Source organism: Sus scrofa, chromosome 7, assembly GCF_054392235.1.
Source record: "Sus scrofa isolate SSC_HxYL_T2T_F1_AM1 chromosome 7, Sscrofa_HxYL_maternal_Yorkshire_Landrace_v2.0, whole genome shotgun sequence".
Classification (NCBI taxonomy): domain Eukaryota; kingdom Metazoa; phylum Chordata; class Mammalia; order Artiodactyla; family Suidae; genus Sus; species Sus scrofa.
The window spans coordinates 26,792,069-26,818,477 of record NC_139389.1 but is presented as its reverse complement, the minus strand read 5'-3'; the positions used below and the strand labels follow the sequence as shown (position 1 = coordinate 26,818,477).

General features: G+C 51.0%; 2 protein-coding genes across 18 annotated transcripts in view; one reads left to right on the top strand and one right to left on the bottom strand.

The window, feature by feature from the left end:
- Nucleotides 1–12,359, top strand: part of GABBR1 (gamma-aminobutyric acid type B receptor subunit 1) — a 31,788-nt gene extending 19,429 nt beyond the window's left edge. For 6 of the 17 annotated variants that reach the window (XM_084965865.1, XM_084965862.1, XM_013977570.3 and 3 more), the window contains 12 exons: nucleotides 1,213–1,455; nucleotides 2,074–2,137; nucleotides 3,665–3,742; nucleotides 5,535–5,685; nucleotides 6,141–6,273; nucleotides 7,553–7,669; nucleotides 7,759–7,866; nucleotides 8,480–8,573; nucleotides 9,260–9,438; nucleotides 9,927–10,055; nucleotides 10,244–10,387; nucleotides 10,969–12,359. In XM_084965865.1, the coding sequence (XP_084821991.1) occupies nucleotides 1,213–1,455; nucleotides 2,074–2,137; nucleotides 3,665–3,742; nucleotides 5,535–5,685; nucleotides 6,141–6,273; nucleotides 7,553–7,669; nucleotides 7,759–7,866; nucleotides 8,480–8,573; nucleotides 9,260–9,438; nucleotides 9,927–10,055; nucleotides 10,244–10,387; nucleotides 10,969–11,142 (1,614 nt within the window). In that variant the 3' untranslated portion in view covers nucleotides 11,143–12,359. 17 annotated transcript variants of the gene reach the window in all.
- Nucleotides 12,360–19,128: 6,769 nt separating this feature from the next.
- LOC146401462 (olfactory receptor 2H1) lies at nucleotides 19,129–20,616 on the bottom strand. The gene has a single exon (XM_084966878.1). It carries the CDS (start codon nucleotides 20,367–20,369, stop codon nucleotides 19,431–19,433), a length of 939 nt encoding a protein of 312 aa, XP_084823004.1. The 5' UTR covers nucleotides 20,370–20,616; the 3' UTR covers nucleotides 19,129–19,430.
- Between the last annotated feature and the right edge of the window lie 5,793 nt (nucleotides 20,617–26,409).

Sequence of the window (26,409 nt, the reverse complement as noted above, 5' to 3'; positions counted from 1 at the left end):
CCAAACAGTGTTACTGCCAGCCGTGGAAATTCGGATCTCTTGATCCATTTCATGACAGAGTTAAAGGAGCTGTTACTCTTTTTGGCTTTCTTGGGAAGAGAGGATGGAGGGTAGGGAGGGCTGTGGATAGGGATTGAATAATGGACTTCAAACATGTGAAGGATGTTTCTGCAGTCCCCGGTCTTCTGAAAACCCTCCAAGAGACAGAGAACTGAAGGCACACAGGGATGGCAGGAAGTAGCACACCAAAGAAAAAACTTCCTGGTTAACAAGCAGAGTGATGAAGGCTGGTGAGGTGTTATCTTTTCTGGGCTCTTTCAGAACTGGAGGAGCTGTTCTTGCATCAGCTCTACTGGGGGAAGTCTGAAGACTGCGAGCACACCAGGGCTGGGATAGCCACGTCTCTTGCTTTGCTCTCTCTCTCTGTTTTCTGTCCTTTGCCCTTTGTTCTGCAGAGCATCTGCTTATAGAACTTCTCTGTTTGCAGTTCTGAGCTCACAGCTGTGTACATTAAGGCCATTGAACCCAGGATACAGTTAAAGCTGTTGAAAGTGCATATGCTTTGTTGTTTTTTTTTGTTTTTTTTGTTTTTTGTTTTGTTTTGTTTTGTTTTGGTCTTTTTAGGGCTGCACCCACAGCATATGGATATTCCCAGGCTAGAGGTTGAATCAGAGCTGTAGCTGCCAGCCTAGGCCAAGCCACAGCAATGCCAGATCCAAGCTGTGTCTGCAACCTACACTGCAGCTCATGGCAATGCTGGATCCTGTAACCCACTGAGTGAGGATTGAACTTGTGTCCTTATGGAACTAGGCGAGTTCATTACCATTGAGCCACAATAGGAACTCCCTCTTTTTTCTTTTTATGGTTGCACCCGAGGCATATGGAAATTCTGGGCTAGGGGTCAAATTGGAGCTGCAGCTGCCAGCCTATGCCACAGCCACAGCCACAGCAACACTGAATTTGAGCTGCATCTGTGAGCTACACCACAGTTTGAGGCAGTGCCAGGTCCTTAACCCAATGAGTGAGGCCAGGGATCAAACCTGCATCCTCATGGATACCAGTCGGATTCTTCACCCGCTGAGCCACAACAGGAACTCCCATACGCTCAGTCTGATAGCCTTAACACAAACCACCTGTTCAAGTCCAAGTGCCGGAGCCAGAATCAGAAGCCCACCTCCTCCAGTCCTTTCCTCCTTTTTCTTTCCTTCCCAGACATCCCAGGAGTTTGTGGAGAAACTGACCAAGAGACTAAAAAGACACCCTGAGGAGACAGGAGGCTTCCAGGAGGCACCTCTGGCCTATGATGCCATCTGGGCCTTAGCTTTGGCTCTGAACAAGACGTCTGGAGGGGGTGGCCGTTCGGGAGTGCGCCTGGAAGACTTTAACTACAACAACCAGACCATAACTGACCAGATCTATCGGGCAATGAACTCCTCGTCCTTCGAGGGCGTCTCTGTGAGTTACAGCAGCCCCCTCCCTCACCCCGCCCTTCCATCCAGAGAGGCCTCTCCGAGGCCCCTTCTCTTGGAAATATGCCTTCTGCATCTTAGCGACCTCTCTGCAGTAAGCAGCCTCAGACCAGGGAACCCCCAAGCCACAAAACTCCCCAGAAACCTGGAAAGGAAATGGTTTATTCCATTTCTTTCAACCTCTCCCTTTACTTCTTTTCCATCCAGATATTTACGAGTCAGATGAAAATGATAGGATTTTAAAAGAGGAAACAGCCTGAAAGATTGTCTTATTCTTTTAAAAGTAGGGAAATTGGTATTGATTTGGGTGGGATTTGGTGACTTGCTCAGGTCACACATCCAGAAGCCAGTCCCCTGATGCTCTATCTGGGGATTTTTCTCATTCAAATCTCCTGGGTGAAGCTTCTTTTCAAAAGAATCATGTTTCTCAAATCTAGGGTATGGGCATCTGGGGTATGTCCTATATGCAGGCAGATGCCATAAATAGAATTCATTCAGAAGCTCAATTACATCAAAAACATAAGGATTCAAAGAGTCCCTGATGTTCTCTTTTCGCTCTTGCTTTTATCCCTTCTGCCTTCCTCCACATGTTTCTCCCCCTCAGGGCCATGTGGTCTTTGATGCCAGTGGCTCTCGGATGGCATGGACGCTCATCGAGCAGCTGCAGGGTGAGCGCTGGGGCGTGAGGGGGACGGGGAGGTCAGGGGCTGGGCTGGGCTGGGTTGGGACCAGGAGACGTCAAAAATTGCCTTGGTACCTTCCTACCTCCTGCCCATTCTTTTAACTGTTTTCATCAAGCTTTTAAATAACAGTGATGATGATGATGATAAAAAGCTTAGCTATGGGTGGGTTTCTTGGAGTTGCAGTGGTTGTGCTCTTGAGAAGGGCATGCAAATTGAAAACAGCCATTCGCTTCCTCCAGTGGCTCCCATTTTAATCTGAGAAATTTCCAGGAGTTCCTGCTGTGGTGCAGTGGAAACGAACCCAACTAGTATCCATGAAGATGTGGGTTCGATCCCTGGCCTCGCTCAGTGGGTTAAGGATCCTGTGTTGCCGTGAGCTGTGGTGTAGGTTGCAGAGGAGGCTCAGATCTGGCGTTGCTGTGGTTGTGGTGAAGGCCAGCTGCTGCAGCTCTCATTCGACTCCTAGCCTGGGAACTTCCATATGTTACAACTGCAGGCCTAAAATAAAAATAAAAACAAAATTGAGAAATTTTCTTTCAGTGGCTTGAGTTGAGTGGTTAATGACTTCACAGTGGCATACTCTTGAACTCCAGAAAAGCTGACTCTAGGAAACCTGATATTTTTAAAGGGAATCCATTACATTTCCTTCATATGTGAACAAATTATTTCTAATTTTTCTGTAGTATATATAGTTTGGCTTCTTTAGATGGTAGATGGTATTTTCTGATAACTTAGCACACTTAACAGATTTGCAAAACTTCTGAATTAGTTTTCAACTCCAATCCTGCTCTCAGCCTCTTATAGCAGGGCCAGAAGAACCATTTCTTGGCCTCCCGTGAAAAGTTTTCTTCTTTCCTTTTCCCTCCCTCCCACATCCTCTCAGATCTTCTTTGTAACCAGGTCAAGAGGGAATGGACTTCAGCCATGGTCAAAGGGGTGTGAGCTGCCTTTAGAAGGAAAAGTTATGGTAACTGGGACAGCTCGAGAAATCTTAGGAGTGACTGAATTTCACTTTGTGGCTTTTTAAGAGGCAGATGCAAACTTGTCTAAGGAATTAGAAGCCAAGTCAACGGAAGAGAAATTTCTAAAATTAAAATGAAAGCCTCTGGGGAAAAAGATCCTGTGATTCTTCCTATCATGAGAGGGAGAGTAAGCAGAAACATGTTTAAAGATTTAGAAGCCAGAATCACAGCGAGAGACATCTTGCTGAGAGGTGTGAGCCCGTGGAATGGGCGGCAGACACCCTGTGGAGCCATCATCGCTGAAGGGTGTTAAGCATATAAGATATTCTTATTTTTTTGCGTTGGCTTGGGGTCCACCCTATAGTGCTTTGAAGTCAGGTTGCTGATTCAGGTGACTCCCAGGTCCTTCCAAGTATCCTTCAGGGGCTCAGGTAAAGGGAAAATCGGATACAGACACGGAGGACTGCTTTAGGGAGGTGGGAGGTTGAGGATGCTTGGGGTCAACTCTTTAGCTACCCATGGGTCACACCTTCTATGGCCATCTGTCCAGGTGGCAGCTACAAGAAGATTGGCTACTATGACAGCACCAAGGATGACCTTTCCTGGTCCAAAACGGATAAGTGGATTGGTACGTGGATCCTGTTTATTATATTGTTCCTTCAACCACTCTGAGCAATTAAGAAAAAGGGTCATGTGAAGGTGGGATGGTAGCTGCCATTAGGTCGAAAAGTGCCGGGGGGAAGGGCCAGGGGCTGGAGTTAAGAGAAAGAGAATAAAACCTCCAAGACGTGGGTGGGGGAGGCTGGCGTATTTGGCGAGGGAATAGGCAGTTGGTAGCAATGCACTCTTAAAAATAGTACATTGCTGGGACGACTGCGGATCAGAGGCAGGGGTGGGAAATGGAAGCTCCATTTGGGTTTCCCAGATGTTTGGCTGACTTGATGTATCTGAACAGCTACTTTGAGCCTCCAGTTACCTCTTCATCTTTGTCAGGAAATTGTTGCTTAAACCATAGGAGAGGATGCAGAACCTCATTTAATTGTCTTCTGCTAAAATGTGCTTTTTAAAGAGAAAAGGGAAGCAAGTGTGTTCTCTCTGTGCTTCGTGGGCCAAATAATAGGCAACGGGGAGGATATCCACGGTGGGCAAACAGAGGGCTCCTGTGAGCAAGCAAAGGCTTGACGTCTTTTTTTTTTTTTGGTCTTTTTGCCTTTTCTAGGGCTGCTCCCTCGGCATATGGAGGTTCCCAGGCTAGGGGTCTAATTGGAGCTGTAGCAGCCGGCCTACGCCAGAGCCACAGCAATGCCAGATCCTTAACCCGCTGAGCGAGACCAGGGATTGAACCCGCAACGTCATGGTTCCTAGTTGGATTCCTTAACCACTGAGCCATGATGGGAACTCCATGGCTTAGCATCTTAAGGACGGAGGGCAGGCTCGGCCATGGACACAGCTGCCTTCTGCCCTCCCAGCTCACGTCTAGTAGTTCTCAGCACTGCTGGAGCTTTGACTTTTTTTTTCTTTTTTTAATAATTTGAATTTAGGACAGTGTCCTGTACTGCTATAAACGCTGTATGCCCTAAATTACACTTTTTTTTTTTTAAGCTAAGCTAATTGAAATTAGTCTTTTTTTGTGTGTGTGAACTCTGACAAGTTGGAGCTCCCCTTTAATAATAACTTAAGAACACCTCTGGGAATATCACCCTGCCAGGGCTAAAATCAGATTAGTTTTTTTTTCAACCTCCTGAGGTTAGGAGGCCAGTAGGTACTTTGAGGCACCTTAACGTTATGAATTTATGATTGTCTTTTGCAGCTTTTGATTTGTTATAAGAGACCTCATAAAATTTATTTCTCAGTATCCCTTTCTCTCCCCTCCATTTTCCTTTACTGTAAGAAAGATGGAGAAACACAAAGAGCAAATAGTAACCAAAAAAAAAAACTGCAGATACAGCCCAGCCTGTAGCTCCATCTTCTCATCTCCTTTCTTTCTTCCTTCCTCCTTTCCTTTCCTTTCCTTTCCTTTCCTTTCCTTTCCTTTCCTTTCCTTTCCTTTCCTTTCCTTTCCTTTCCTTTCCTTTCCTTTTTCTTTTCTTTCTTTTGGCCGAGTCTGAGGCATGTGCAAGTGCTGGGGCCAGGGATGGAACCCACGGTAGCCCAAGCCACTGCAGTGACAATGCCAGATCCTTAACATGTGGTGCCACCAGGGAACACCTTGTCTCATTTCTGATTGCTTCCTAAGAACCCCAGCATCAAAGGGCATTTTGCCTGCAGCAGCCCCTCGTCAGGGCAGTTAGGGCCTCCTGTCCTCAGCACTCAGAGCCGGGTGCGCAGCAACTTTGTCCTTCCCCGAATTTTCCTGTCCCACCTTCATGCCTTTGTCCTCCCTCCTCCCTCCTCTCTCCCCCCTCCCCTGTGCCATGCAGGAGGGTCCCCCCCAGCTGACCAGACCCTGGTCATCAAGACGTTCCGCTTCCTGTCACAGAAACTCTTTATCTCCGTCTCCGTCCTCTCCAGCCTGGGCATTGTCCTAGCTGTTGTCTGTCTGTCCTTTAACATCTATAACTCCCACGTCCGGTAAGTTTCTCTTCTGACCTTTCCCTGTTCTGTCTGCCGCTCCAAGGCAATTGTGTTGCTTGAAGGGAGTGACAAGGACACCCATGTCACCCCCGGGCCATGTGTCATTGAGGTCTCCGCTCTGAATTACCGCTTTCCCAGTGACTACTGGGCACGAAAAGAGGGAGACCAGCTCTAACTGCCATCTCTGCTCCAAGGCGGCTAACGGAAAAGTGAAAAAGCCTCGAGGGCCGGGGGACGCTGGGCAGGGCTCTAAATGGAGCGAGTGCTGCCCTCGCCAGCCCGTGGCCCAGCTGGCCTGCTCTCGAGGCCCCCGCTGCTGCTCCGAGCCTGCCTGCCTTTGTCCCCCGGCCCTGAGGTGGGGGTCAGGCTGTTGCGGGGCCTCTGGGGTCTGGAGCCTCCCCGGAGAGGAGGGGCGAGCCTGCTCTTCTCCCCCCTCCCCGCCTCTGCCCTAGTTACATCCAGAACTCCCAGCCCAACCTGAATAATCTGACTGCCGTGGGCTGCTCCCTGGCCTTGGCCGCCGTCTTCCCCCTCGGCCTGGACGGCTACCACATCGGGAGAGGCCAGTTCCCCTTCGTCTGCCAGGTGAGGACCCTCCGGCCCCCCAGGAGCACCTTCTGGGCCCTGCAGGCCCTGCCTTTCCTTCTTCTCCTCTCCCTGCCCTGTCCCTGCTCCTTCTCCCGACATGGCCCCTCTGGTTTCTGTCTGGCTCCGTCCCTTCTTTCTGTGCCTCCAGACTTTTTCATTCTGTCACTCGCCTGTCACTTCCAAGGTTGCCATGGCACGCCTTGCAGAGGAGAGGCGGGAGGTACTGAAGGCCATGGAAGGGGGCCTGCACAAAGCACCCTTGGACAATGGTGGCCTGTCTGTGGCATGGGGGCCGAGAGCAAGAATTGGCATCTTCCCGTGGGAGCCTTAGCTGCGGTTTGGAAGGACAGAGGCGGGGATCTGAAGCAACAGAAGGGAGAGCAGGGGTTGGGGGTGGGGACCACTGACACCGGGAGGAGACCCTGTGGGACCCTAGATACATGCAAGTTTCTGGGGCTGCGGAGGAGGGCTGGCTTCAGCAGTGAGATTTGTGTGGTTCTCTGTTACGGTGGTGGGAGACACATGTCCTTTCCCTGCTCACCTTTACTCCTCTGCTCTGGCCCGTGCCCACCCTGGTGGTGCATCTGTGCGTGTGGCATTTGTATGCACAGGCACTTCCTCAGAGGCTCTCTGTCCCGGAGAGACCCGTGCTGGGGGAGAGGTAAACGATTAGCTGCAGTGATGTCTGAGAGGTCTCGGAGCAGGGGTCTGCTGTGGGAGCAAAGAGAAAGCTGCTCCCAGAGCAGCTGGGCCGACCTCGCCAGAGGCGGCATTTGGAGACTGAAGGGCGCAGGGGGTTTTGTCAGCTGGAGACATAATGGATGGTTATTCCAGGGGCAGGGGAACGTCCTGTGGGTAGAAAAGACTCAAAAGAGAGTAGGTCAAGGGTGAACAAGCAGTTCAGCATGGCTGCAACGGGGGGGCAGGTGAGGGCCTGGGGGAGACAAGCCCGGAAAGGCGGGTGCCACAGCCGGAGGTGTTCGGGCTGCAACCTGTCGGCACTGGGGACCCGTCAGAAGTGACTGGCATTAAAACCCAGGGTTTTTTGGCAAGGTCACACAGGTGGCAAAGTAGAGGGTAGAAGGGAGGAATTTGTGAAAGATGGGGAGACTCTGCCCTGCCCGGCCGTTGCCCCTCCTTGGCCACTCCTGGCTGCATCCTGCCATCCTGCATCCTGCATCCGTGTCAGCTGTCCTTCCTGCAGCCCCGCCCCAGCCTGGCCACAGCCCCACCTGCCTCCCGACCCTGTTCTTTCGTGCCCTCTCTCCTTTCCTAGGCCCGCCTCTGGCTCCTGGGTCTGGGCTTTAGTCTGGGCTACGGCTCCATGTTCACCAAGATCTGGTGGGTCCACACGGTCTTCACAAAGAAGGAGGAAAAGAAGGAGTGGAGGAAGGTGAGCAGCTTCCCGCCCCCGGGCGCCTGGCACTCGGGTTTGGACGACCCCCCTCAGGCCCGACATGCCCATGCTGTGTGTTCGCCCAGACCCTGGAGCCCTGGAAGCTGTACGCCACGGTGGGCCTGCTGGTGGGCATGGACGTCCTCACCCTCGCCATCTGGCAGATCGTGGACCCCTTGCACCGGACCATTGAGGTACTGCTGGGGAGGCGGCGCTGGGGTCAGGCGGCCGGGCAGGGCTGGGTGTGGCCTTGAGGAGAAGAGCCGCCGTGGGAGGTGCTTTCCAGCCCTGCACACCTCAGCGGCTCTACCTCCTGCCCCCAAGGAGCCCCATGAGAGGGGGGCTCACCTGAAGAAGGGGAGGGGTGGGGATCTGGGAAGGATGGGCAGACTTTCAGACATCGTAAAAAGTGGGGAATGGAGTTCCCGTTGTGGCTCAGCGGTAACGAACCCGACTAGTATCCATGAGGATACAGGTTTGATCCCTGGCCCCGCTCAGTGGGTTGAGGATCTGGGGTTGCTGTGAACTGTGGTGTAGGTTGCTGACACAGCTTGGATCCCGAGTTGCTGTGGCTGTGGCATAGGCTGTCAGCTGTAGCTCTGATTAGACCCCCAGCCTGGGAACCTCCATATCTGCAGGTGGGGCCCTAAAAAAAAATGAAGCAGGGCACGAGCACTTCCAAGGTGTTCAGACAAATGCTCCTGGATCAAGAGTGGGGTCTGGCATCAGAACTGAGGGACCAAGAGGAGGGGAGGAGGGCAAACATCTTTCCTCACTGATATTAGCATCCTCACTGTCTCTCCTTAGACTTTTGCCAAGGAGGAACCGAAGGAAGACATTGACGTGTCTATTCTGCCCCAGCTGGAGCACTGCAGCTCCAAGAAGATGAATACGTGGCTTGGTGTGTGGGGCATGGGGGGTGGGGTGGATGGGCTAGGACAGTAGGTCTGGAGGGAGAAGAGTCTTTGGAAAAAGAGGCAGAGAGCTTATGTCAACCCAGTTCCGACGTCCTCTTCTTTGTCACTGCACTCATCTTTTCTGAGAATGGGGAGACTTGGTCTTTTGCTGTGAGAAGCTGAGGGTCCAAAGCAGGGGGCGTGGCAGGGCCTGCGGTTGTCAGAGGGACCAGTGGGGATGCTCTTCCTCGTCTCCAGTCAGCTCCCTGGAGTAAGACCCAGCTGCTCTGGAGGTTTAGGCCACCTTTGGCCTTTTAAACACAGCTCTGACCTGTGAGCACAGATGGCACACCTCCCTCCTTGTGGAAAGCCGTCTTCCCTCCTGGAGGGGAAGGGGTGAGGCCCTGGGGGCGGCCTAGGCCCTTGCTGGCTGCAGGCGCTCACACCCACCATCTTCCCATGCGACGTGGCTCTTGGTCCCTTGCAGAAGCAGTGAGGTCTGTGCCGGCCGGGTGGGCCTTGGGGGCAGTGGGCAGGAGGGGTGTGCTGGGTGGGACAGGGTGGAGTGGAGAGGAGGCCCCCCTGCCCCGCGGAGCTATCAGAAGGAGCAGCAGCTGTGAGGGGCCTAGAGAGGAGGCAGTGAGAGGAGGTGGAGGTCCCATCGTCCAGGTGACCCTTTCCTGCGTCCTAGGAATTTTCTACGGTTACAAGGGGCTGCTGCTGCTGCTGGGTATCTTTCTCGCCTATGAGACCAAGAGTGTGTCCACTGAGAAGATCAATGACCATCGGGCTGTGGGCATGGCCATCTACAACGTGGCGGTGAGCTCCTGGTCACCTGGCCCTGCGTCTGGAACTGACGCAGCAACCCAGGTGGGGCGGCCTGGGGCGAATCAGGTGCCAGATCTGGGGTCGGTTAGGTGGAAGTCTTCAACCTTTTTTTCCCAATGCCTGAGATCTGTAAGCACTTTACAGTCTGTGAGGCACACATTAATCTTCATACAAAGGCCGGTGAAGTGGATCTTAGCATCCTCACTAGCTCGGTGAGGAAGCAGAAGGAGGTTCTGTTACTTGTCTGTGGCTCACGGGCTATGATCTGCACGGAGATTTCCTGCCAGGGAGGCTGGGGACTGACCATCAGGGACTCTTGGGAGCTCCTGCTGGGAGGGAAGGGTTGACTGGAGCTGGACCTGCTTTGGGACAGTATTTGGGATTTTTATCAACCCAGAGTGGAGGGAGGATGAGCCTGACTCTGGGTCCTTGCAAATGGAACCCGCCCTCCCAGACTGTTTCCTGGAGGAAGAAGCCCCTGGCTCCTGTGAGCCTGCAGAGATGTGACCCCAAACATGCTTGGCCCCCAGGTCCTGTGCCTCATCACCGCCCCGGTCACCATGATCCTGTCCAGCCAGCAGGACGCGGCCTTCGCCTTTGCCTCTCTCGCCATTGTTTTCTCCTCCTACATCACCCTGGTCGTGCTCTTCGTGCCCAAGGTGCGGTTCTGGGTGTTCTCCCACCCTCCCCAGCCCATGTCCCCTCCAGCCCTTCTTCCCATGTCTCCTGCTCCCACATCATCCCTTGTTTTGGGCCTGGCTTGTCCCTCTTATTTTCATTCCTTCTACCCGCAACCCGCTGTGAGCTAACTGCTGACACAGCCCCTGCTCCACCATCCACGCCCCAGATGCGCAGGCTGATCACCCGAGGGGAGTGGCAGTCGGAGGCGCAGGACACCATGAAGACAGGGTCCTCGACCAACAACAACGAGGAGGAGAAGTCCCGGCTGCTGGAGAAGGAGAACCGTGAACTGGAGAAGATCATTGCCGAGGTGTGTGGCGAAGGCAGGGTGGTGGCATGCGGAGGCCCAGTCTCAGGTCGGGGAGAGGGAGCAGAGCCTGAGATGGCTCTGAGATTGGGGTTCAGGTGCCTGTGAGTGATGGAGGGAGGGTCTCAGGAGACAAGCTGCCAGGGAGTGAGCGGAGGAGGGTAGGGAAAGGGCGCCTTAGGTAAAACCCTAGTGCTGGGCTCAGCAGGTCGCTGGGGGCTCTGGGGCTAGACCTGTGCTGTGGGCTGACCTGCTGGAGGCGGGGGCGGGGCCGGGGGCCCTGTCCTGGGGGTTGAGTGGGCCCTCCAGGGAGAGGGACCTGAGCAGGTCCCCAGGGTGCCCCCGGCTGCAGTTAGGGGCCCGGGTATTCAAGAGGGGCTGAGGGCAGGCTGCGGGAAGGAGGCCTGGGCGAGCCCCCTTCTTCTCTCCGCCCCCCCGCTTCAGCTGATGCCGCCCTGTGTTGCGTCCTCTCCCAGTTCTTCCCCCACAACGCCCCCCCCCCCCGTTTCTCCGCCCCTCTTCCCCTCCTCCCACCCGCTCCTGACTTCCTCTCTCCCACTCGCCCAATTGTTTTCTTCCTTCAGAAAGAGGAGCGCGTCTCTGAACTGCGCCATCAGCTCCAGTCTCGGCAGCAGCTGCGCTCCCGGCGCCACCCTCCGACACCCCCAGACCCCTCGGGGGGCCTGCCCAGGGGCCCCCCCGAGCCCCCCGACCGGCTGAGCTGTGATGGGAGTCGAGTCCACTTGCTTTACAAGTGAGGGAGGGGGTGCGGGGAGGGGGGACAGGCCAGGAGGGAAGGAGAGGGAGCGGGGAGGGGCGGGAGGAGCGGGGGTCACCACCCCAGGTGGGAAGAACGCGCTACTGCATCCCATCTCTTGTAAATACCTGCCCTCTGCGCCCCCCGGGCTGTCCGGGTCTCTGGGAGCCAGGCCCTGTTCTCGCTCATTCGTTCATCTCCTTTTCCATCCCTACTTTATAATCCAGTGTGGACCCGGCTTGAAGCGTCTCACTCATTGGCTCCTTGGCAGCCTCACTAGGACATATCCCCCCCTCCCCTTGTTGCCACCGCAACCCCTCAGCTCCCTCGCCTTTGTGCTCTGCTCCCACCCAGCAGGGATCTCCCCAAAGTGCTCTTTCTGCCCCAATGGGGCCTCCCCATGTCTCCCCGCATCCTCATCTCCTTCATCCTCCTTGCCCTTCTGCACAGCCACAGGTTTTGTCCCTCTTGAATTTTGCTTCTCCAGGGCACTCCTTCTGGTCAAGGCTCTCGCACTCCCCCTCTCTGTCCACCCCCCCTCCATCTCGCCCGTGTCCTCCCCTCCCCCAGACCGGCTCCTGTGCAGGCATGTGTTTCACATGTGCTTTCTTCACAGCCCCCGCCGAGGCCCGTGTGCTCTGCTGAATTCCTGTCACTCATGGCTGTGCATGCCCTGCTCATGGTCACGGGTGTGCCCTTGTGAGGGTGTGTGTGGGCGGCGTGTGCCATTTGTCTAGCATGTCTTCCCTATGTGCACACATCAGGTTTATCCATGCACTTTCCCGGGTGCTCTCAGGCACCCTCTTCCCTTTGCACCTTACAATCCTTGGATTTTTCTGGCAGAGGTGTGTGCACTCACCCTGCACATGTTAGCACTTTCCCCGGTTCACGTGTGGCGGCGCCGTCCGCATCCTCTCCTGGTCACGCTGGGTTTCTGCTCGCAGCCTCCCTCCCCTCCTTTGTGCTCAGGGACCACCTTGGTCCACAAGCAGATCATCCCTCCCAAGAATGCTCCCTTTGCTTTTGGGTTTTTCTGGGGGCAAGAGAGAAGAAATGGGGGGCAGGTTTGGGGAGCTGTTTCCAGTGGATAGTTGGTGAGGCTCCTGACCAAAGGAAGGCCCCTGACTGCTGAGATGGACACATGGGCCTGTGGGGCGGCCAGGGCTGCTGTCTCTTGGGGAAGGAGCTCCCCGCGTCTCAATAAACCAGTGAACAGAGTGGCTCGGCCCCGCGTCCCTCACTGACCAGAGTGGGCTTCAGTCTGAGGAGGGAGGCTCGGCGGGCTCCGTGGTGAGGAAGAGGCACTGAAGTGGCGAGAAGGAAGAGGTGTTTTACTGACCCACGGAGGGCTTAGCAGGACTCGATGGGGTGCGATTAGTGAGAGATGACATTAGAGGGTAAGTGTGTGGGCCCTGGCGTCCAATGGCCAGAGCTTCGGGTTCCACCACATGCCAAAAAAATTCCTTCCTCTCTGTCCCCCGAGTCCTCCTTTGAGAAGAGAGTCGTCGTCATCACCACCGCGGGCTGTCACCAGTCCCTCCCCGAGGGGTGGCTGCACATGGTTCTTGGCTCCTGGGGTGTGTTGGGTAAACACTAGCCACCGTCACTACTGTTTAATGAGTTCTCTGACAGTGATGGGCACATTTTGGGAGCCTGGAGCATGTGGCTGAACAGCTGTGAGGGCTCTTCTTCCCAGAATTAAGAATAACAAGAAAATTACGGCTGCTAGGAGGCAGCACAGGAGATGGCCCCTGAGCGTTTCCAGCCTTTCAAGTCTTGGAGAACTCTGAGCGCTGGAAGGAACTCGCTATCTGAATGAAAGAAAGTGCTGACTGGCCAATGAAAAACCAAACCAAACCAAACCTTGCCTGAGACTTTTCTGATTCTTTGTGTCCTCTTGAAGAAGTGCTTTTTGAAACTCAATTTTCTCTTTTACTATAATTTTTTTTGGAGGGGCGATTTTCATGTTTTTGTGAAAGAGCTGCAAGGATCGGATGGGCCCTGCCATTTCATTGTCCTGTTTAAGAGCCAATTGCTGAAGTTCCCTGAGAGCATGGGGAATTGTGGGGAACTTCAGAGGTTTAATTCTGGACCCAAGCTGGGAAACTGTGCACTGGGATTATTCACATTAGACCAATAGGACCTGATTCGAGTTTCCCCTCTTCCCACAATGGAGTATCCTTGAGGAAAGGGGAAGAAACCTGTGGAGTAGGTAAGCCGGTAGTGTGGAAAATGAACAGTTGGGAAGTTCCCGTTGTGGCGCAGCGGAAATGATTCTGACTAGGAACCATGAGGTTGTGGGTTCAATCCCTGGCCTTGCTCAGTGGGTTGAAGATCCAGCATTGCCATGAGCTGTGGTGTAGGTTGCAGACTCGGGTCAGATCTGGCATTGCTGTGGCTGTGGTGTGGGCTGGCGGCAACAGCTCTGATTAGACCCCTAGCCAGCAACCTACATATGCCGTGGGTGTGGCCCTAAAAAGACAAAAGACAAAAGAGAGAAAAAAAAAAAAGTTGGCTTCAGAAGCAGCAGCAGGAGTTATATCTCAGCCCTGGGCAAAACTGAAAAGACCAGAGTTACCTCCTCGAACTTTCTTTGAACTTAGTGGGGCTGCAGATTACACACGGAGGGACCGAAGTTCTATGGGGCCAAGGCAGGAGCAAAGGGACCGAAGTTCTATGGGGCCAAGGTTGGGGCCAGGCAGGAGCAAAGGGATCAAGTCAAATGGTAGGGCCAGCAGAGACCCTGGTGTGAAGGGGAGGTCTTGCCACGTGCTGCAGCCACCACTCGGTTCTGGGAGGGGGCACCCCCTCAGCCCCTCCTGCCCTGCCTCAGTCAGGATGGGCTTCACCCTCAGGCTTCAGATCGCTTTCCCACTGTGGAGCCCTTGGGCCCCAGGCTGCTTGCCTGGCCTCGGTGGCCCCTGCTTTGCCCTGACTTGGCCTCCTTGCCCCAGTCACTTACTAACGGAGCTTTTTGTGAGCTCTTGGCTGCTATGTTACTTTTGTTATTTTTTGCAATCGTCAAGTTTTGATGGGAAAGTAAGTGTCCCGAGGGACACACACACACACACACACACACACACACACACACACAAAACCAGAGAGCCAGCTAGGTTGAAGCCTTACACACACACACACACACACACACACAAAACCAGAGAGCCAGCTAGGTTGAAGCCGTAGCGCCACCTCTGCTGTATCCCACCGGTCAGGCAGTCGCAAGGCTGTGCCCAGATTCAAAGAGAGGAGACATGGCCCCCACCTCTTGGTGGGCTGACCCTCAGTCTGCTGTGCAAAGAGCCCGTGGGGTGGGATAAATACCTCGCCATCACTTTCTTTGGAGAGAAGGACCCACCCCATCTGGTCCGCCTTCTCCACAGCAAGTGTTCACGGCTCCTGGCCTGGCCGCTGGCTGCCCTCCCAGACTCGCACCCAATCTTGTCTAGTCGCTGCCTTTCAGTCTCTTCCCAAGGTCTTTGGTTTCTTCTGGATGCTTCAGGACCACCGGCAGTCCCACGCCCCGCCCCTTCTGCCCATTGCTTTCCTCCCTCCGTCCACTGCAGTGTAGGCCCCTCTGCATAGAGGTTATTCACTTGGGTTTTTGAAGCACAGACTTCTGTTACATTGCACTTCACAGTCCATGTGGAGGGGATGAGAGGGTGGGCTTCATATCTGACAGCTCCCCCGCTCCCCCAAAGATGGGTGATGTTCAAAATACTTAACCCCGGAGTCTCTGTTGTGGCTCAGCAGTAACAAACCTGCCTAGTATCAGTGAGGACGCAGATTCGCACCCTGGCCTTGCTCAATGGGGAAAGATCCGGCGTTGCCGTGAGCTGTAGTGTAGGTTGCAGATGTGGCTCGGATCCCTTGTTGCTGTGGTTGTGATGTAGGCTGGTGGCTGCAGCTCAGATTCAACCCCTAGCCTGGGAACCTGCATATGCCACAGGTGAGGCCCTAAAAAAAAAAAAAAATGCACCCCCCCAAACCAGAAAAACTGCACCACCACCAAAAAACTCAAAATACTTAATGAAAGGGGCATCCACATACACAGCCCCTGGAGCAAGGAAGGGTTTGCTAGAGACCATGACGGGAGCTGAGCTGGCCACTGCGGGGAACCTCGAGGAGGCTTCTGTGGTGGGTGCCATGCGGGGCTGTGACACCGTGGGGTGCGGGAAGTGACACTTAGCAGCACACAGAGTTCTCTGCGGCGGAGGGAGGAAAGATCATCTTTTCTCTCCACTCTCTCAAGTCCTTGACTTAGCTGGGGCCCTGTAAGTGAGGCCAGCAGGAGGCAGATTAACACGAGAAAAACAGAAAAACACGTGCATCGTGAAAACACAGGGGAATTCAGTGATGAACCCAATGGGGTGGTTAGAACCGGAGCTTAGAGACCATTATAGGCAAAACGAAGGACAAGGGGCTTGGGGCTTCTGGGTGGTGGAGGCAAGTTTGGGGAAAATGCTCAGGAAAAGTGGTAAACCAGGGTTGTTAGTACGGTTTGTTTTGCAGATTTAAGCCTGTGCCTTCTCCTTAGATTAAAGAGTCCTCTTCTTGGTACAGGAGAGGGAGATGCCTTTATAAATGTATATTTACAGAAAGAAAACTTGTGCCCTGTTGTAGAGCTTTCCTGCAGCTGCTGGTTTTCAATGGCTTTTAGGTTAAAACAGTTCATAAGCCAGGGAGTTCTCTGGCACAGAGGTTTAAGGATCCGGCTATCGTCACTGCAGTGGCTTGGGTCACTTCTATGGAGCAGGTTTGATCCCTGGCCCCGGAACTTCCATATGCCACGGGTGCAGGGAAAAAAAAAAAAAAAAAAAAAAAAATCCATAAGGATTTCCCGTCATGGTCCAGCGGAAATGAATCCTTTGAGGAACCATGAGGTTGCAGGTTGGATCCCTGGCCTCGCTCAGTGGGTTAGGGATTTGGTGTTGCTGTGGCTCTGGTGTAGGCGGCAGCTGTAGCTCCAATTTGACTCCTAGCCTGGAAACCTCCATATGCCGCCGGTGCAGCCCTAAAACAAACAAACAAACAAAAAGATAGGACGCTTGTGAGAGATGCAAGCAGGCAGGCAAGAAGGCCCCCAGGATTAGTAGGCTACAGTTTTATTATCCAAGGAGCTTGGGGGTCAGAAAGGACCACCTCTTTCTCTTTCTTGGGAGGTGAGGAGTGGCTCCTCCTAAGTATCCGAAAAGGTGTGTATTCAAATCAGCCGGAGGAGGGGCAGTCCTCAAACCCCTGCCCTTGGTCTGAATCTGAAAGTAGGCCTCATCCCATCCCCCACCCAACGACCCGAGGCAATTCTGCACCGCCTCTAGTCAAGCAAGCCTGCCTGGTTCTGATGGCCTTCCAGAGCCACTGTTAACTTACAGTGATCTCCCAACATCCTGTAGGTTTCCCTCTCTACCCATGGTCCTTTACTGAGACTTCCACAACTACCTGTTCCTACTCCATCCCTATCAGTCTTACAGTTTGGGAGTGGATCATAAAGCCACAGATAAGGATCAGGGTAGATGTACACTTGCATTCTTCTTCAAAGCTGGCATTTAGCAGCCCTGGGACTGTTTTTGGGGGCCTCCTTCCTTCTGGAGTGAAGGATGCTACATCAAGGAGTTAACTGCTTTTGTTTGTTGGGGCTTTTAGTTCTGCAAAACCGGAAGATATTGTGATGTATATACACCCTGAGGGGGAACCGAGACCCCACCCCAAGGCTGCGCTATTGTTTCCTGGCTGCTCCTCCCTGGTCACCCATCCCCTCCTTTTCCTGATTAGCAACTGCGTGAACCTACCCTTTGGAACTCAGGAAAGCTCAGGGAGGCTGAAAGAGGCCCATTTCCCAAAAACAAGAAATAAGGGACGCAGAAAGGCTTTTGTGTTCAGGACCCCCACAGGGCCCTGCTCCGTTGCACTTCCCCACAGTAAATCAGCAAATATTTCTATTAATTTTGTTCCCTCTGCCGTGTTTCAACCCTGTGAGGAGAATTCTCTGATGCCCACCCACGTTGCCCAAACACTTTATTCTTTCATTCTGTATGACTTTGGCCTCTTAATTGCCCCCAACTCAGTTGTGTAGCAGTTACTTACATGGCAGTTATGTCTCTGACCAACGTGATGGCCTTTGGACACTTTGAGGGTTGTGACTGAACAATCTCAGGCTGGATTTTCTTCTAGAGTAGATAACTGTCCACACAGGCTGAATGGATTCAGAATAAGGCATCAGTCCTAAAGCCTGTTAAACCATTTATTCAACATGTCGGTTTTCATTAAAAGAAATTCTTTACACTGCTTAGTTGACTTCTCTGCTGTATTTCCCTGTGAGTCTATCTGGAAAGGACTTTGCAGTCTGAGGACATTAGGGCCCCAGGGCACAGGGAGCTGAGGAACCGGCACAAAGAGCAGAGGTTTCCAGGTCCCAGGGGAAGAGGACAGAGGTGGTCACAAGAAGAAGGTGTTACATAAATGATTTGAGAAGTGGAATTAGAGTTAGCATTCCTCGTGTGGTTGAGATTAGTATTGAATAGAAAATGGGGATCCCTATTGAGATTAGGGTACAATCTAATTAGGAGGCCGAGGAGACAAGAAGATTAGCACGTGGAGGCGAAAATGAAGATTAGGTTGAAAATAGAGTTAATGCTGCTGTTCTGTGCTGATGCCAGAGTAAATGTTGAATCAAAGCTATTTTGCGTTGGGACTAGAACAAAACTCGGATTTTCCTTTTTCTTTCTTTTCTTTTTTTTTTTAATTTTCTTTTTTCTTATTTCATCAGTGTCGAACCCAAGAGAATTTGGTATTATCATTGCCAGGGGAAAGCTGGGAGACAGCATCTGTGAGATTAAGAACCCAGGACACTTTACACCTTCTCTGGAGACATTCATTCATTTCTAGACCTAATTGGGGGCCAATTTTCTGCAACATTCCAGGCCTTGCTTCCAGGAGTCTGAGATCTAGTGAATGAACAAGGCCAGGTGTGCCCACCACGCGCTGTACCGAGACTTCCTCCGAGCAGGCTTGTGTTTCTTCTTCTCATGGGGTACTTCAGGTGGAGCATTTGATAAACTCTTATTCCAGGGAAGGAAGCAAACTTCCTTCAGCTAGGGGATCAAATTAGACATATTTTTAGACTGAAATTATTTCCTCAAAGTTTACTGAGGTTGAAACTTCTCACCAGGACTGGGGAGACACTATTTGTATCAATCTTTTGATTGATAAACTTGAATCTCAGTAAACTTGAATCAGTCCACCTGGGTCCAAATCTCTGACATTTTTAAGCGGCTACTTACACTGCATCTGAAAAACGATAACAATATTATCTGCTTCTGTGTTCTGTTAAAACACTCTAATTAAATCAGCCAATATGTGTAAATTACTTCAAATGGCCGCTTGGATATCAAAACCTGTATATAAATATCTGATAATACCATAATAATCACCTTTCTGAACAAGAGCACGGGACTGATGACAGACATGGAGAGGCCTTAGGAGTCTGGGATGCCAGATGCAAAACCCCCATTTTGCCACTAGATGGCACCAAAGTCTGCATTGTCAAAGCTCTCCCGCAGGCATCAACGTTGATGTCTGAGCTGTTTCTCTGTGATTTGTGAGTGCTGTGAAAGAAGAAACCTTAGAACTGAAGAAGTTAAGCTTTCTTCTTGAGGCTCTGTTCTGGCTCTTAGCCTAAGGACACTGAAATGTTTGATGACCGTATGAAAACAACAGCATGTATTTGAGAAGTTGCCCGGTTGGAAGTCACGGGGGCCTGAGTTTTAGTTCTAACACTGTGTGAGTTTTAGTCCTAACACCGTGTGTTCTGGACTGACTTTCTTCTTAGGCTTCAGCTTCCCCCACTCCCTGCTGTCATTTGAGGGGATAATAGAGTGAGAATGCAAAACACACACATGAGGAAGTGGAAAAAGCTTGGGGGAGAAGTAAAGAATATACAGTAGAAAATAGAAATGGAGGTGAAGAAATAGTGATGACGTGAGAGGTGATATTGAAACGGAGATGAAAAAATTAGGGACGTCATCATGGAGGTGAAGACCATTAAAAACAGAAAGTATTACATTTGATTCATCTGTTTCACACAGAGATACATACCTCCCCTTAACACATTTTCAGTCTCTGTCTTTTTCTCACATACATACACCCACACTCACACGTACGCACACACACGTGGGTGTTATCCATTTCTGCGATGTGATGGGTGTGAGGAAGAGGGGGGGTAGGAGCACAAACTTCCTGACAAAACCGTGAAGAAGCTCCTCTCATTTTTAAAGCACATGAAGCATCTCTCCCTCAGCTCTCCCTGGCGTCCCTGTCCTGCCCCAGCAACCTCCCGAGCGCCCTCTTGACCTCCTTGTTCCTCAGGGTGTATATGAGAGGGTTAAGTGAAGGGATGCCCACTGCATAGAAGAGACCAAAGAACTTGCCCCTCCTCTGGGCATAGGGACTTTTGGGCTGGAGGTAGACGGCAATGACTGAGCTGTAGAAGAGGGTGACCACAGCGAGATGGGAGGAGCAGGTCCCCAGGGCCTTCCTCCATGCTGCGGCAGAGCTGATCCTCAGCACTGCCCGGGCGATGGCACCGTAAGAGATAAGAATGAGGGTGAGTGGCACGACCAGGAAGACGACACTGGACACAGCTAACTGAATTCCATTGAAGGTGGTGTCTCCACAGGAGAGTCGAATTAGAGAAGGGACTTCACATACAAAGTCATCTATCTGCCGGTGGGGGCAGAAGGGCAGGCGGAGTGTGGGTGGTGTCTGGACTATCGATTGGACCAGACCCATCACCCAGGCCACCGCTGCCAGCTGCCGGCACAGGCGGGGGTGCACGATGGTGGCATAGTGGAGGGGTTGGCAGACAGCCACATAGCGGTCAAAGGCCATCACTGTCAGGAGGACACACTCAGTGGTCCCCAGGAGCAGGAAGATGAAGAGCTGGACAGCACAGCCAAGGAAGCTGATGGTCTTGTGTGGGCCCCACAGGTGGACCAGCATCTGGGGGACACAGCTCGTGGTGAAACAGAGGTCCAAGAAGGAGAGGTTGGAGAGGAAAAAGTACATCGGGGAGTGGAGCCTGGGGTCCAGCGCGGACAGCAGGATGATGAGTGTGTTGCCAGCTAGAGTCAGGAGGTAGGAAGCGAAGACAACCGCGAAGAGGATTCTCTCGAGCTCTGGGTGTTCAGAGAAGCCCAGAAGGAGGAAGCCTGCCGGGGAGCTGTGGTTGACCATGGCCTGTTCCTGTCCAGACCTAGAGGGCTGAGGGCTGTCGGGGGAGTGTGTCAAGTTATCTTATGAGAAGTCACTCTGGGTACTTGCCAGGTCACAGCAGGAGGACGTTTCTCTTCCCGGTCCTCCTGCCCAGCGTCCTCAGCGTGCACATCACCGCCTCAGGCACATCGCCAGCAGCTCCTTCATCCCCTCTTTCTCCAGGTCACATGTTGCCTAGTGGGATTGAGGAAACTGAATGCGCTGGAAACAGGTGGAGCCTCACACTGGTTCCTCAGACGCACTGGCTGAATTTAAAGTAGGCTGATGTAAAAGATGAATTAACTAATTCATTAACCCAGCGCCTGTGTATTGAATTCCACCAAATTTGGAGCACTATTCTAAGGACTGTATTGTACCTTATGTATTTAACACAAGACTAGGAAGGTAATATATTTTGAATAAATTTTCTGAGTATAAGTGACCTCTGTAGAGTCGATCATTTCTCTATTGGTCCAATGAATTTTTAAAGCTACCTATTTTTCCCATGTATTTTATGCTTATTTGCAAGGCAGCTTATCAGAGATGGAATGTTTTTAGCTATGAGATGGGTTTTCCTTTTGCATCTAGTGACCTGTCCACAGACAGCTTGGTTTGGTTGCCTGAGTCACTGATCAGCAGTCCTGGTGGGGAAACTCATCCACATGCTTGGTCCACACGCCTGGTCCCCACACGGGAAGCTTATAGGCAGGAGGTGACGGTGGCTCCGTGAACCACTAAGTTCAAGGGAACATTGTTAAAGACTCCACGATAAAGGCCAGTAATACCAACATACTGAGGTAATTAGAGGAAAAGGTCAGGAATGTGAAAGGACAGTTTGGGTGCATATATCAAGCTAAGCTTCCCAGAGGAGGTGACCGGATTATTATTATTTTTTTGGCCACGCCCATGCCATGTGGAAATTCCTGGGCAAAGAATTGGAGCCACTGCAGTGACAATGCTGGATCCTTAACCCACTGCACCATAAAGGAACTCCTGAAGATATATTTTTCATACCATAAAATTCACCCTTTTAAAATGTATAATTTAGCAGTTTTTAGTATATTCATAAATTGTGTCCACCAATACTGTCACTTCCAGAATATTTCATCACTCCCAAAAGAAACCCCATGCCCCATTAGCAGTCACTCCCTTTTTTTCTTTAAAATAAAGTCCTTGTAATCGTAAACAATAGCCACCTGGTTTCTAAAATTCATCCACCAATGTCATCCTCATCAGTTTTTGCATTTATAAGTTTCCCATTCTGTTGGCATTTCACTCCCTTTCTTTCTCTGCTTTTTTCCTGAATCTTAGATGGCATCTTCCTTAGTGTCTCCCCCCACTTTTCCTCTGTTGTAGTTTCTGCCGTTTTCACTCTTTCATTCATTTACCATTTTTCTCCTATCCCTTTGCCTTTGAGATATTCATTCTTCAGCTTATTCATTTATTTAGTTCTTGAGCTCCAGGAGTGCCAACATTGTGCTAGAAGCCCAGGCAGGTGTCGGGGGTCCACGCAAAGGAGTTTAAGCTCATCCAGTGGTTGTTACCTCTTCTCGCCTTAGTCATACCATTTATTGAGTGCCCCCTACGTGTCAAGCCTGGTGCCAAGCAGATCCCTGAATACCTAGTTCTCACAGCAACCCTGCAAAAAATGATGTTATTATCTGAATTTTACCAAGAAGGGAACAATTTCAGAGAGGTGAAGTAACTTGGATAAGGTTACCTAGACAGTTAGTGCTGGAGCCAAGATTTTAGACCCTGTTTAACTTCAAAGCTGGTGCCTCATTATTGAGGACATGTGGAAATGGATGACTCATAGGAAAACAAATTTTCTACTTACCCTCAATTAAATACAGATCTCAGAGTTTCCACTGTGGCACACCAGGATGGGCAGCGTCTCCGGAGCTCCTGGGACGCAGGTTTGATCCCTGACCAGGCACAGTGGGTTAAGGGTCTGGCGTTGTTTCAGCTGCCGTGCAGGTCACAAGTGCAGCTTGGATCTGCTCTCTGGTCCAGGAACTCCATGTGCCACGGGGTGACCCCCTCCCCCCAAAAAAATCTCTTCTGCTCCCAATGATGACAAAACTCTTAACTGACACCTAGCCTCCTTTTGGACATCAATGGGAAAGCCCCAAGTAAAGAGGAAAGGACATCCTTAAATGGGCCATTGGTCTCTGGTCCTAACACTACTTGCTCATGCTTCCCTCCAGACACCTTTCTCACCATATGCATGTGTAATATTCAGAAGCTGACTTGTAATAGCTTTTGATTGTTCTTTTCAGGAATTTTCTGAGACACCTATTAAACTATTGCCAGCATGAATCAATTGTGGCAGCAGTGTTTACACGATGGAAAACAGCAGACTCTTCAAATTAGGGCCAGGTCTCCCCTAGTCGAGTTGGTGGTTATACATTTCCCAGCACACCATGGATGGCGCTCACACCAGCTCTCTGTCTTAACTTCCTCTTCTTCTTCTTCTTTTTTTTTTTTTTTTGCTTTTTAGGGCCCCATGTGTGGCATATGGAAGTTCCCAGGATAGGGTAGAATCGGAACTACAGCTGCCAGCCTAAGCCACATCCACAGCAACGCGGGATCAGAGCCACATCTGTGACCTACACCACAGCTCACTGTAACGCCAGATACTTAACCCACTGAACGAGGCCAGGGATCAAACCCACATCCTCATGGACACTAGTCAGGTTTGTAAGCCTCTGAGCCAGAACAGGAACTTCCTCAGCTTCCTTTTAACATTGGGAAAAAAAAAAAAAAAAAAAAAAAAGGAAGTTAAGAAAGTTTAAAGAATTTTGCCAAGACTATATGGTTAGTAAGTACCAGAGCTGATGGTTGAAACTAAGTGGACTAGCTGTGGAGGCCGTGCCCCGACCGCAGCCACCTTATCTCTGCAGGGAAGACAAAGCCAAAGGAGGTCAGAGGCAGCTCTTTGCCATGGAGCTCCTTGCACACGACCTCCGCACTCAGTCTGGAGGAAAAGATAGCCTGTTTTAGTGGCTTGGGAGGTTGAAAGGTTGACGCGTGGTGGAAGTGGCGGAAGGAGGGGGTCCCAGGATGCCCATCCCAAGGAGAGCTAGAGCTCATTAATCCTGCTAAGACCCTGGGAGCCCAGAGCCCACAGACAATTAACGAGTCACTAATTGTTGTAGAGAGGGCAGGGGAGCATCTAGAGGAAGTGTGCCAGCAGCAGTCATCACTGAGGTGGGTGATGCTTCCTTCAGTCCACAGGAAGAACAAAGCGATCCCCCCTTTCTGCCACCTCCAGAGAGTCCCCCCAGCCTTCCAGATATTCCTCTTAAGCCTCTGATCCATCAAGTCAGGACCCCATTTTTTTATTTTTGGCTGCTCCTGTGGCATGTGGAACTTCCTAGGTCAGAGACTGAACTTGTACCCCAGCAATGACGGGAGCTGCTGCAGTGATAACGCTGGGCGCTTAACCCCTTAGGCCACAGAACACCCAGGGCCGCACTTTCTAAAGTCCTCAGCGTCCTCCTATTCCATTTGCTTCTTCTCGCTGAGTCGGAGCACACTGTAGTAATAAAGGGTTATGAAACCCTCCGGTTGGAAGAACACTTAAGGCATCAGTCTAACCCTCAGATGACCTAGCTGCATCACTGGGATGCCTCTCCCCCATTAGAGTAGGGGCATGTGGAGTCAGCTAATAAATGGCATCCTGGTCCAGGGCCAGGTCACAATGGATCGATCAGGGTCCTGAATGTACCTAGTAGGCATTACTGAAGTCCCTGAACTTGTAATTGGAATGCACGGCACTTGGTAGTTGGTAGAATCCCTACAATTGTTCTTTTGTCCGTGGAGTAAGGGAGATGGGAGTGGGTGGGAGATCTGGAGAAGGGGTGCCCAGGTTGGAAAGGCTGGGTTGGGGATGTGAGGTTGCTGAGAAATCATGTATTCCGGGGAACAGAGCTGGGGCAGAGCATCCCCAAATGTCCTCATACCTGCTCACACCTGTGGACCAGTACAACCACTGGAGCCTATGAGAGAAGCCCTTTCTTCTGCATTGTGCCTCCAGTCCCCTTTACTGAGACAGCTCAGTGCCCTACTCAAAGAGAAATCTTTAGAGGAATTCTGTCCATTAGTGCAGAGAAGTTATTGAAGTTGAATTTGGAGCCAAGAGCCAATATACTGGTAACTGGCACACATATACAAATATAAATAAATATAAATACAAAATGTCCTTAGTTTTAAACATAATGCCAGAATATTATTTACACATTGCACACCTCATTTTTTTTTTCCATTGGCTCAATGATCTTCTCAATTTCTTGCATGCTTGTGGTTAATTCCTAGAGTTTCTGAAATAGTGGTTTTGATTTTGTCCAGATAGATCCATGAATTTTGGGAAGAGGATTTGCCAAAACTTCTCACTCAGGCATTCTGCTGCCTCCATTGAATTTCTTTCTTTCTTTTTTCTTTCTTTCCTTTCCTTTCCTTTCCTTTCCTTTCCTTTCCTTTCCTTTCCTTTCCTTTCCTTCTTTCTTTCTTTCTTTCTTTCTTTCCTTCTTTCTTTCTTTCTTTCTTTCTTTCTTTCTTTCTTTCTTTCTTTCTTTCTTTCTTTCTTTCTTTCTTTCTTTCTTTCTTTCTTTCTTTCTTTCTTTTTTCATTTTAGGGCCATGTCTACAGCATATGGAAGTTCCCATGCTAGGGGTCAAATCAGAGCTGCAGCTGCCAGTATACACCACAGCCACAGCAACTGGGGATCCAAACCGCATCTGCGACCTACGCCACAGCTCATAGCAATGCTGGATCCTTAACCCACTGATTGAGACCAGGGATCGAACCTGTATCCTCATGGATACTAGTCAGGTTATTAACCCCATGAGCCACAATGGGAACTCCTTCATTGAATTTCTACTCTAAACATCAGTAAATAAGAACCCAGGGTAGGTTTCAGATTGGAAGTTCCCTGGTAGTCTGGTGGTTAGGACTCGGAGCTTTCATGGCTGTGGCCTGAGTTTCCATCCCTCAACTGAGGATTAAGATTCCACTTTAAACTTCTGCACACTGGGGCCAAAAATCCAAAGCAGGTTTTGGATTGAGTTGGTCTTGCTTTTCTAAAGCATTATTCTTTCTATTCTAGTGCATTTTCAAAGCACTCTCCCACGTTCTCTTGTGAGACTACTCCTGGAAGAGGAGGAAGCCTCTTCCCCAGGGAGGACTCAATGGGCGGACTGACTTGATCAAGGTCACCCCATTAGTCAGGGGCGAGGAGTGGAGCCACTTACTCCATCTTCTTTTTTTCCCATCCTTGTAACATATCAAAATTCCCACAGCCTAATTCTGCCCCTTGTCTGATTTTTTTTTTTTTTTGTGATTTCTTGGGCCACTCCTGCGGCATATGGAGGTTCCCAGGCTAGGGGTCGAATCGGAGCTGTAGCCACCGGCCTACGCCAGAGCCACAGCAACTCGGGACCCGAGCCTTGTCTGTGACCTACACCACAGCTCACGGCAACACCAGGTCCTTAACCCACTGAGCAAGGGCAGGGATCGAACCCACAACCTCATGGTTTTTAGTCGGATTCGTTAACCACTGAGCCACGACAGGAAATCCTGATTTTTTTTTTTTTAATATTGCTGGAGAACAAATAAGGTGAGAATGCTCTGTCTCTACGAGTTTTTTTTTTTTTTTGTTTTTTATGTTTTTTTTTTTGTTTTTGGTCTTTTTAGGGCTGCACCCACAGCATATGGAAGTTCCCAGGCTAAGGGTGGAATTGGAGCTGCAGCTGCCAGCCTACGCCACAGCCACAGCCACACCAGATACTAGCCTCATCTGTGACCTACACCACAGCTCACGGCAATGCTGGATCCTTAACCACTGAGCCGGAACAGGGATCTAATCTGTGTCCTCATGCATGCTAGTCGGGCTTGTTACCACTGAGCCATGGTGGGAATGCCTAAGAGGATTTTTTAATGACATAGAGCAAGAGACTCCATTCTGATACTATATTCAGAGGCAAGGGTATGAAACATACCTGAGGGGGGAAAATTTTTTTTG